General features: G+C 34.7%; 1 protein-coding gene across 1 annotated transcript in view; it reads right to left on the bottom strand.

Annotated features, from left to right (window-relative positions):
• Positions 1-11420, bottom strand: part of LOC129227861 (peroxidase-like) — a 78810-nt gene extending 67390 nt beyond the window's left edge. Inside the window, exon 1 of the mRNA XM_054862480.1 lies at positions 11323-11420. Within this exon, the coding sequence (XP_054718455.1) occupies positions 11323-11420 (98 nt within the window). The remainder of the gene's footprint in view (positions 1-11322) is intronic.
• Between the last annotated feature and the right edge of the window lie 1206 nt (positions 11421-12626).

The raw sequence follows: 12626 nt of genomic DNA, 5'->3' as shown, positions 1-12626 counted from the left end.
GATTTATTAATCCAGATTATGCCATAGACATTTTAAAGGGTTTATTGATCTCAACTTTGGGGTCTTGTTTGCTTGGGGGAGGGGGGTTCATCATCATTCCTGGTAGGAAGGACATTCTTGCCATATATGTTAGTAAGTTAAAATCTATATTTTGTTCAACTTTAACTTATTAATGTATTCAATAAAAAGTTATAACTGCAGTAACAGTTGTAACAACTGCTGCTGAATTTCAGGAGTAATAAACAGATTTTTGGTAACAAAGATGATTTCCACTCCACGACAGGCTTTATTTTAGAATTTCTTATATTTCATCAAAAACTGAACAATACTTTTGATAGGTTCTCCTAAATAAATTTATTGTTAATAAACATGCTAAAATTAAGAAACTTTAATTTTCAATTTCTTTTTTTTTTCATTTTAAATATTGCGGACAAAAAGTAGTCTCTACACAATGAAAACATTATGTAAAAAATTGCACTAAGTCTGAGCATTGTGATTGCATATGAAAAGTATTGTACAATTTAGCTGTACAGAGTGTGCTGTTTGTACAGTGCACTTTTTGTGCACAAAACAGAGGTGCCAAACATGCTCAGATTTTGCGTATCATGCTCAGATTTATGATTTGTTTTTGCGTATTGTGATGTAAATACGTGTGTGACCATTGAGTTTACGGTGTTAATGGAATTTGCCTAATTGCTATGGTTAATTTAGCAGTTGCTAACGATATTTCTTGTTGTAAATAAATCTTCTCTATTTTCTCAAGAACTATTGTCATTTAAAGAATTTCTTGAAGTGGCTGGACTCATAATAATATATTGCAATTAAACATTTTTGTTCTGACTAAATATATTTACTTTTTAATCGCTTACTCGATAATGCACTACATATAGCTTCGATTAATTTTGTAATTTTGCATCCCTTCTTTTAAGTTTTGGATATTGATAAGTTGCATTTTTAGTCGATTTAATTATGTTACATTAAAGTATTGTGCTTCGTAAATATACCTAATGCAATGCTGGTATTCTAGTGACTTCAGTATGCTACTGGCACCATGCACCGTACCAGCTTATGCAATGCCAGTACACTTTAACATCAAAATGGACTGCACCAGTGTCTATTCCCGCATCATAAGTCAGTACAGACCATTCTGGAGAATCACCAGAATATACTACCGCGATAGGAAGTAACGAAATGTGCTGTACCAGTACCAGAAAGAAATATCGGTATACAACTGAAGTTGGAACAACAACTCTGGCTAAAACTACCGGGATTTGAAGAACCAAATAAATTCCAAAATAGAACAACCATTCGGAAATGGAGTGCCGGGATCTGAAGTACCAGCTTATGGAACACCGGTTCCAGTAGGAACTACCGACATCTGAAGTACCAGCTTATGGAACACCGGTTCCAGTAGGAACTACCGACATCTGAAGTATACCGGAACACAGGTTCCGGTATGGACTACTGGGATCTGAAGTATACTGGCTAATGGAACACCGGTTCCGGTATTGAGCCCCGGTCCCGGTATGGAATACCCGGATATGAAGTATACCGGTTTATGGAACACCGGTTCCAGTATGGAATACCGGTTCTGGTATGGAGTACTGGTTCCGGCATGGAATACCGGTATTATTGGAATACCGGTTCTGGTATGGAATACCGGTTCCGGTATGGGATACCGGGATCTGAATTATACCGGCTTATGGAACACCGGTTCCGGTATGGAACACCGGTTCCGGTATGGAATACCGGTTCCGGTATGGAATACCGGTTCCGGTATGGGGTACCGGGATCTGAATTATACCGGCTTATGGAACACCGGTTCCGGTATGGAATACCGGTTCCGGTATGGGATACCGGGATCTGAATTATACCGGCTTATGGAACACCGGTTCCGGTATGGAACACCGGTTCCGGTATGGGATACCGGTTCCGGTATGTGGATACCGGGATCTGAATTATACCGGCTTATGGAACACCGGTTCCGGTATGGAATACCGGTTCCGGTATGGGATACCGGGATCTGAATTATACCGGCTTATGGAACACCGGTTCCGGTATAAATACTGACATACCGGAAGTATGATACCGGTTCCGGTGTTTCATAAGCCGGTATATTTTTTTCCGGTATCATTTTTTTTTCCAATAGGGAATCGATCAAGAATTGAGGAAAATCTGGCGTAGAAACCAAAAACAGGCTACAGAAATAATATATAAGGATTTCAGAAACCAGTATAAGTGCATTTCTTGACATGGAAGATAAAATGTAAGATTATGTTCTTTCTTTTTTCTTTTTTGAGTTCTTATGTAAAATATTCAGATTAGGTCTATTTTAATTAGACACTAATAAACCACCGTTTCAAATGCGTAGTTTCCAAATTGCTGCACAGCATTTTTTTTCTCCTTAAAACAACATATTTAGCGCTTAACTGGTTCCTGAAATAAACGATTCAATTACAATTTAGGTATATGTTAAGCGGTTTCAAAATAAAAGCAACTCCCAAGGCAATCTTAATTTCAGATCATTCAGAGTCATACTTTTAATCATTTTAGGGCGTATTTTTATACCTACGTAATTTGATTTTTCCATGAATGTTTTTTGGTGTCCAAAAGTTTTATGAGATTCTAACATTTTTTTTTTTGACAGATGCTTTCATGATATAAGGCCTAATGATGGCACCTAAGTCGGCAAAGATGTCACAAAGAAGAATCAAGTTTGTAATGTAAAATGTTGACCTTGAAAAAATGAGCATTCGGTTTTAAATGAATTTCTGCTATTTCACTGTAAAAACTACTAATCAATATTTATAGGTGATGTATACGAAATAAAATAATTTGGCAATTTTTAATGGTGTGAATGTTTCATTTTTTCTCATGAAAACAGTATAACATAATATAAAGTTATATAATTTTTGGAGTAGTAAAACCAATTTTTAACTTTAATACTAGTACTCATAAACCTGCAGATTTTATTATACCGAGTGAAAAATTGTTTCTGTTTAGTAGCTCTGGAATTCTAAACCGTCACATATTTATACTTTTCATCTATGTAAACTTTAAAAGGTTAATAGGATAAAGTATTATCTAATCTATAATATTCAGTTGAGAATAAAAACCATTCTGTGCAGTCTAAATGCTGTATACTGCACATATGGTGTGAAATAAAATTAGTTTGTTACTAGTATTTCTCAAATAAAGTAGATCAAGATGCAACTTATAACATTAAAAAAAAAAAGAAAACCATGAAAATATTCTGTTTTACCATAAAAGAAAAATAAATGCACATAATTGCATGCATAAAGTTAAAATAAACTTAAAGGTTTAATGGATTGCATATTGCAAAACATTTCTCACGTTATGCTGCACATTTTAGCATTACAAGAATGCTGGAAGTGAAAAAAGTACTTTTAGTGAAGATACGATGTAGTATTTTCAGTTATATATAAAAAACTTTCTCATTTTTACTACCTTAATGGATCAAAAAGTTTTGTATTATGAAAAAGCTATAACTGTTCTTAAACTAAAGCTTCAGACCATATTTTGCAATGTCCTTCTATTTGTAAATTTTTAAGTCAGCAATCGAGCTAAAAGTTTTTTGTAGAAATGAAAATGCACCACTTTTTCTTCTTTAACAGGTATTTATAAAATATTGAGATGGGGCATTGATTTATTTTGTGTACAAGGAAATTAATATCAATAAAACATATATTTAGCAGCAGTTAACTATTTTTATGTAAAAGTGTTTTATATTTCTTTATTTGTCGCTTTTCATTGCCTGAAACATTATTTTTGTTGTTGAAAAACTTTAGAAAAGGAACACATTTCGTATGTAGACTGATTTCTACAACGTACATACAGACTCAATTGCTTTACTTTTCTATATTGTTCTTCAGCTGTAAAAGCAGTGATTTCGGCTATGAAAAGAGACGATAGGGTGAAAAAACCCCTTTTGCATAAAAATTGAAAACTTTATTTTATGGTTTACTGCTGTTTATTTTACTGTACAAAGCATTTATAAAACCGTATACTACTGCTGTTTTTATGGCGCAATTCAGTTAATTCCGCAGAATAATACTGCTAACTTTACAGTTTGATACTCTTAATTTTGCAGGGCAATTCAGTTACAAAACAGTATATTACTGTTAATTTTACATATTATCTCTGTTAAATTTACAGGTCAAGTCATTCCTAAAACAGTATATTACTGCTAGTTTTACAGTTAGATACTGTAAGTTTTACAAGGCAGTTCTATTAAAAAGCAGTATATTACTGCTAATTTTACAGTTTGATACTGTAAGTTTTACAGGGCAGTTTTATTAAAAAGCAGCATATTACTGCTCATTTTACAGTTAATCATTGTTAATTTCACAGGGCAACTCTATTAAAAGACAGTATATTACTGCTAATTTTACAGTTTATCGCTGTAAATTTCACAGTAAAAGTCTGTTATAAAACAGTATATTACTGCAAATTTTACAGTTTAGAATTGTAATTTTTGCAGTTTTTCTTTGGAATGTGAGCTGCCAGTATTTTACTGTAAAAACAACAGCTTTTTTTTTTTTTTGCAGTGTACTGCTTGAACGTTTATTAATACATCATCCATGAATAAGAGTTGATTGCATGAAGTTCAGTCTTGATTTTTACTGCTTGAATTTTTACCCATACGGCAGAACCCGGAGAAATGGGACAGCTGCATTTATGTCCAACTAAAATGTGAAAAATAATTTTTCATCTTGTCCAGTAGATGTAGTGGATTTCTACTGGTATTAGTTGGTTCTAACCTGCTAATTCTATCAATAAGCAAAAACTAATTTCTCCCCCTCTCTCTTTTTGGCATAAGTACAGTTGTCTCATTCCCAATGAATTAAGACTGATCTCAGGAAGGTTTATTTCGAATTTAACGGATTAAATACATATAACGTATTGATAAAATGTAAGTGAATATAAACAGAAGTATTTACCCACGGAATTGCAATAAACTAATACAGGAGATATTTAGTTTTATGAACAAACCAATGCGACTTACACATTACCCATGAATTGGAACTGATCTTATAAGTCTATGAAGTCTTAATATTTACTGCTTGAATGTTTACCCATTGGAGATAACCTAAAAGGATAGGACCAGCTGCAATTAGGCCGAAATAAAGTGAAAAAAAAATAATTTTCAAACTTGCCCAGAAGATTTTATTGCTTTAAATTTGTGCTTGGTTCTCATCTGCTACTTCAACTGGACAAGACAGAACTAATTTCTCATTCTTTCTCCCTTTTTAGTATAAATGCATCTGTCTCATTCCTTCCAGCTCTCAGAAATAATATTTCTCATGAAATACAACTGATCTCAGGAAGTTCAATTTCAAGTTTGACTGACTAAATGCTTACCCATACATTCCCCATGTACGGGGACTGATCGCAGTAAGTTCAGGCACTTCACATTTCTCGGCCCGTAGAAAGGATCGTCCTCGGGTATTTCAATTTGCAGACATTCACGGGGCCGTAACTGAGGATACCACTCATACAGCTCATCACAGCATTGTATGCCATCTGAAAAGAAAGTAAAATTAGTTGATGGATACCCCTCCTGAATTCAGGCTCGATGATATAACAGTTTTCTTAAAGATATGACTTTAAATTCCTTATTATGTATTAAACATACAGGTAGCATTAGACTTTCAGGATCCAAGTACACATGTATGTGCCTTAGGCCAGGGATTCTCACCCTTTTAGGCTCTGCACCCACCTTTGAACATTAACATGTGATCCCGCCAACCTCCCCCGTCCCCCCCGCTAAAAACGTGGTTAATACAAGCAGTACAATAAGTAATTGGAGCTGCTTATGATAAATAAAACTTATTATAAACTAATATTTTCTCACACAAAATTTAACATCACTACACAAAATTTGTGATTTTGAACATTTTACCACACCAAATAAAATCCATAAAGCAGAGAACGATGTAATTTTTTCAGAGATAATTTCGGATATAGGGTGAGGTTGGCGTGAATATGAGTCACTTTCACAACATTAATGATAGGGCAGTGTTGGCAAATAGGAGGGGGGCAGAGGGGGCGGTTGCACCCCCAAATTTTTTACTAAGAGTAATAAAAAATGGGTCAGTTCAATTTAGATAACTTAGAAAAACATTTGCCTGCATTTTCAGAACAGAAGAAACTGATGGAGAATAATTGTTAGACTTAACTAAAGACTTAACCTCTTCATTGGGTTAAATACTTCAAAATTGTGTACTCTATGTTATGATTGTGCATTTTTTATGAGATGCCCGTACAGGCACAATTTTTACGCACAAACTCCACATGTCATTTTACATAAAGTTTTATGCTCACATTATAACTAAATGCTTAGCCAGTAATTTTTCATTGATTCCTTGTACTAGAAACACATTTTAGCAATTTGATGTATGCTTTCATAGAACCTTTTTGTAAAGATATGCTATTTTTAAAAAACATACCACATCAAAAAATATTTTCACATCAACAAATAGGGTAACGATCCCAGTGATTGGCACTTAAACAATTGGCACTATTACAAATGGTACAAATGATGCTTCGCTTCAAGGTCATCTGCCTTCTTTTCGTGGTCAAGCTTTAGTAGTTACATCAAATGTAAAATAAAAACTATTACTTGAATCAATGCCAGTCTGAATTACGTCGTGATCCACCATCAAACCAAAAACGATAAATAATGTCGTAGTGTTTCCGTCTGGCTTTAACCTCCTAGAATACAACTTTCGGCTCAATTGTCTTGCATTAGGAAGTTCGTCACCATTCTTTGCTTTACGAATTGCAGATATACCTGGAAAAAAAATAGTAATATAACAACGTACTAATGTAAAAATATGTCATTGCAAAACAACTGTACTACATTCGTTCTTTTTCATTTGTTTATCTTTTTTTTTATTTAACAAACACCTTGAGATGGATTGGCAATATAAATTGCATAAAAGCATTTCATAGTAAAATGCTAACAAGTAGAGAAAGCATTTCTCTAAACACTTGGCGGACGGGTTACTTAAACGTATGTGTGTAGGCATATGTGCTTGTGTCTGTGTGCAGGCATGAATGTGTGGGTAGTTGTGTGTATGTGTGGGTGTCTGTATGTATGCCTGTGTATATGTGTTTGTGTATGTGTGTATGTGTGTGTGTTTATTTATGAGTGTGTGCGTGCGTGTGTGTAGTTGTGCGTGTATGCGCGTGTGTGTAGCATATGGATGCAACCTGGAGACGGCTTTCGCTATAGGAGCAGCATCGTGAGAACCCGGTCGACGGTGATGCTGCAGAGGATGGCGGTGGGAAAATAAAATCAAAGGAACGCGAAAAACAGTCAAATGAAAGCAATAAGCAATCGTGATTGCTCAAAAAAAAAAAAAAAAAAAAAAAATTGAATTTTGTCATCTTGAATTCAAATTATGTTTTTCGCAATCACGAGTGTGTGTTTGTATGTATGCGTGTGGGGGGTATGTGTATGTGTGTGGGGGGTATGTGTATGTGTGTAGGCATGTGTGTTTGTGTCTGTGTGCAGGCATGAATGTGTGGGCAGTTGTGTGTATGTGTGTGTATGTGTAGGTGTCTGTATGCATGCGTGTGCGTATGTGTTTGTGTGTGTATGTGTTTGTGTGTGTATGTGTTTGTGTATGTGTGTAGGTGTATGTGTGTGTATGGTGGTGTTTGTGTATGTGTGTGTATATGTTTGTGTGTGCGTATGTGTGTAGGATATGGACGCAACCTGGAGACGTTTTTGCTAGAGGAGCAGCATCGTGAGGAAACGGCCGACGCGACGGGTGGTGCTGGCAGAGGATGGCGCCGCGCCGGTGGGAAAAATGATAGCACGCCAAAAGCAGTCAAATGAAAGCAATAAGCAATCGTGATTGCTCAAAAAAAATTCCTACCATCACTGTAGTGTGGTTCTGCCATTCTAACGAATGGAGTTCCGCTTTGACCCCAAAAGGGATGTTTTTTGTTGTTGCAGGTACCGTCAGCGTTTCTATATCTATCAGTCGTAAAGCATTTCACTCGTCGCCGAGGCTTGCATTTCTTAGGCAAGAAGGACAAGTCGACACTAAAACAGAAAATGTAAATGAAATATAGTAAATTATTGAAAATGTTTTAAAATCTAAAAATTCTTAATGCAACGTGTCTCATGAACCATTTCGTAACAATAATTTTGCAAATTTTGTTGTGTTTAGATGAAACGATAAATTTCATCGGAAAAGTACTCTTCTTTACTAATAATAAAGCTGAAAGTCTCTCTGTCCAGAGGATGTCTGGATGTCTGTAGGATGTCTGTGACGCGCATAGCGCCTAAACCGTTCGGCCGATTTTCATGAAATTTGGCACAAAGTTAGTATGTAGCATGGGGGTGTGCACCTCGAAGCGATTTTTCGAAAATTCGATGTGGTTCTTTTTCTGTTCCAATTTTAAGAAAAAAAAATCATAAGAAGGACGAGTAAATTACGAAATTAGCATAACGTGGAACCATAAGATGGGCACAAGCCGATTGGCGAGATACGAAATTATCATAACGTGGAACCGTAAGATGGGTACAAGCCAACTGGCGAGAAAATTCACCATACATTATTTGTAAATATACAGGCGAACTAAAACACCTTTTGATTTTTCTATTACGGGCAAAGCCGTGCGAGTATCACTAGTTTTTTATAAACCACAAAAGTCTGCATTTTCAAAATTTTTCTGCAAAGATCAAAACGATGTGTTTATTTGCTAATCAAACGTTTCCGAAATCATTAATGATGAATTTAAAATTTAATGCTTAATACATAACATTTGGATTTTTCTGGAGGTCTATTGCACCTGTTTTAGCTTTGTTGTTATGTAATTATTTAATGAGCCATGCTTATTCAATTTTTTGTGGCTGTATCACTGAAATTCAATTTCAAAGACGACTTTAAGAAAAGAAATTGGAACAGCAATTTCAGAAAGACATTCACAAACCATTCCAGAAAAGAGCAATTACATAAAAACTTGGAGAAAACATTTCAAAAGTTCACGTGATAAAGCATCACCATAGGGAATTTAACCAAAAACTTCATTACCGATCTGATGAAACCTTTGCAGCAAAATATGAAAACTCTACGTCAGAAAAATATGTATCACTTTCTTTGATTACTTAAAATGCGGAAGTTCTTTCCTTAGTTTTTAAAAATACTTTCAAACACTTTTCACAGTAAAAATAACTCCCAAGGTGTTTTCAGAAAAAAAAAAAAAAAAAAAACTGTAAATGTTTCATTTTGCATTGTTTACTTCTTTTAAAAAAATAGGGCTGCATGAGATGTTTCACTTTTTTCTGATATAAGTGCGATCCTCTGATTTTGCATCCATTCTTTATGTGGGCCGTAGACAGGGTGGGGACCGTCGGGACAAATCCTCCCCCGAAATTCTTGGATACATATTTTTTAGATTCTGAATTCCAATTATGCTGTCGTTTAATTAGTCAGTAAAACTTCCCTTTGCTTAAGTTAATTTTCCATTATGTTTTCGTCCTATAATTTTTGTTCTGTCCATACGTTTTTATCGTCACTTGACCATTTTTATCTATTCAAATACTCTCTTACTCAGCCTGAAAATTTAAATTTTTAATTTTCCGCCTGCAAAGGCGGCTGGTATCAAAGAAGTGGGGGATCAAAACAACTATTTTAAATCCCTTTTTTAAAAATCAAAACATCTAACCTAAATAAAAAATGTCTGATATCTTATTTATTTATTTATTTATTTTTTCAAAGAAGTCCTTATTATTTTTTTTTACACCTTGATCCATCACAGAATGTTAATGCCTCTTATTACGAATAACACTTTTAAAAGAGCGAAACAGAAGGACATTTTTAAAACATCATATTTTTAAAACTTCAATAAGAGACGTAACAAATTTACATGATCAAAACTATCATTTTTGACCCAATCATACTTTTGATTAAATGCTTGACTTAGGTCGATTTTAATAAATAAATGAATATAGGATTTACGTATTTTGATGCAAAAAACTTTACCTTCTAGTTGACGCATTGTAGATTACTTTTTAATAGTGACTATTTTTATTTATTCCCCCGAAAATTATTCTAAGAGTCCCCGTCGCATGCATTTGTAATAGTGAATATGAACTATATGATACATTATAGACCATATAAGTCTTATTTTGTTGAGTTGGGCAGTCATCAGATAGTGGCCTGATAGGGATAGATATCTCATACAAAAATATCATTTCTATCTGATGAATAATTTTGGTGTAATATAAATCAATTATCAGACATTAATGAACTAAATTGCTAATTAAAATAAATATTTAATAATATTTTTTATTTTAGTTTAATTTTTGCAAAAAACAAAATAAACATATTTTTTAAACGCTATTTTCCTCCTGTATTACATGTCTCGAACCACATTTGCCTCCGACCATGTCCCTCCCCGAAAAAATATTCTGGCTACGGCCTTGCTTTCGGAGGTTACCATATTCATGAGGCTTTTGATATCCCATTTCCCCACCAGATGGAGGCACCTTCAATTCGAACTATTCTAAGAATTTAATTTTTCCAAGAGTACAGAAAGCCAAACGATTACTGGAGGGATTTTTTACATGTTGCATTATTAAATGATACGGACGCAGTTGATTTTTCGCGTCTTGAAAATACACTGGCAGGAGCCAGGTTCAAACCTGCGCCGTTACACCACTTAAGTCGGCTTAAGTTGTGAAATTAATTGTTTAAATACGTATAACTCTTTTCATTTCCAGAAAAGTTGAGAGTTTAGAATTGCAGTTTTTTGGCGTTTGAAGCCTTGTTAATTTATCTCGGTAAAAACAGAGTATAAAGTTTGCGCCATCACCATGTTTTTACATTTTTATGAACATTTTATGGTTTTTAATAATTTGATATATTTATTTTGAGAATTCTATACGTTTCATGGTTAAGCTTTTAACGTTGTGTAATTTAATTGTTTGAATATCTTACAATTATCAGACTATTTAAATGGTTTTTAATAATCTGATATATTTATCTGGAGGATTATTTTACCTTTCTTAGTTGAGCTTTAAACGTTGTTTAATTCGATTCATTATTTTACAATTAAATGAAATTTTATGGATTTAATGTAAATTTGTTTGACTTACCTGGTGGAACTTCTTATCTTCCTAAAATATTTATTTTAATCTAAAGTTCACTAAAAAGACAAGTGTGGTATCGCCAAGTAAGTAATATCAATGTAACTGTGACCAAACTTAGCAGCAGAAGCAAGGTTTTTATTTTTTAAAACTAATATGAACATAATTTTTCATGAAATGTTATGTACACGTACCATCTTCCTAAAGTTTTCCTCATTTCTTCAGCCATGAGGGCGCAGTCGATCGTGTCTTGAGGAATTGGAGCTCCCAGCGTGATTTCACTGTACGCCATCGGACACATAGATGGAGCAGCAACACCTAAATAGATTGTTCGCGATTAGGTCATTTGAGGTACGAGGGCAAATCAAAAAGTCTTAGCGTCCTTTTTTTTTAAAGCCAAAGTATGGCTGGCAATAAAAAAACGAACATGTACATTCCCAGCAGTGACCGTTCCTTTAACCGTACCAGCCGTATCTGCTTTTTGCTCGGAAGAGCGGACCTGCTATCAGTCATTTAAGATGACGGTCCGTCTTCAGACGTCCACAGCTTATGAGCAGCGAAGTGTTATTCGTTTTCTATGGAGCAAGGGACGAAAGCCCATAGCAGTTCACAGGAGAATGCTCCCCACGCACGGGGAAAAGTGTCTCTCTTGGAGACTCACTTGAAGAGACACAAGGGGGGTTGTCCCTTTTGCTCCATAGAAAACAAATAACACTTCGCTGCTCATAAGCTGTGGACGTCTAAAGACAACCGTCATCTTAAATGATTGATAGCAGCTTCGCTCTTTCGAGCAAAAAGCAGATACGGCTGGTACGGTTAAGGGAACTGTCACTGCTGGGAATGTACATGTTCGTTTTTTATGCCCAGCCACACTTTGGCTTGAAAAATAGGCGCAAAGACTTTTTGATTTGCCCTCGTACGAACATAAACAGATTTTCAATGTTTCAGCTTAAGATATTACCATTTCTTTTGAATAAACAGAAAATTTTGTGCATTGAAGCCAAGATGAGAGTCAGAAAGTAACTAGACATGAAAAATTCGATTTTTATCACTGTTTTGCTAGCGAATGAAATCGTGTTTTTATTTTCCCAGCGTGTCTTTTTAACCCAGTGATATAGAAGCAGTTATTTCTCACCCTATGATTTTGATGTAGGAATATAACCACAATATACACAATCAGTTCAGGGGCTCAAGAAGTTCGTCACAAACATACTTCGATTTGGGACCCCCAGGCCGAATGCGACTCGCTAAATCTCTCAAATGTACTCTAAAAATATTTAAAAAAGAGAAATCATGCAAAAAATTAAATTATGAGTTAAATTTATAAAAACACACACAAAAGTAATTTACACCAAAATTTAGTCTTCCTAAAGCAGAAGAATGAAAAACTTAGTTGTAGTATTCATTTTTCATTTCACGGAATAAGGGGAAAATGGAAACACTTCAATTGCGCATTCAGAATTGTAAGGAAGATGAATTTCATAAATACAGTTGGCTT

Source organism: Uloborus diversus, chromosome 8 (assembly GCF_026930045.1).
Source record: "Uloborus diversus isolate 005 chromosome 8, Udiv.v.3.1, whole genome shotgun sequence".
NCBI classification, from domain to species: Eukaryota; Metazoa; Arthropoda; class Arachnida; order Araneae; family Uloboridae; genus Uloborus; species Uloborus diversus.
The sequence above is the reverse complement of the archived record's forward strand: the minus strand, read 5'-3'. Positions and strand labels throughout refer to the sequence as shown.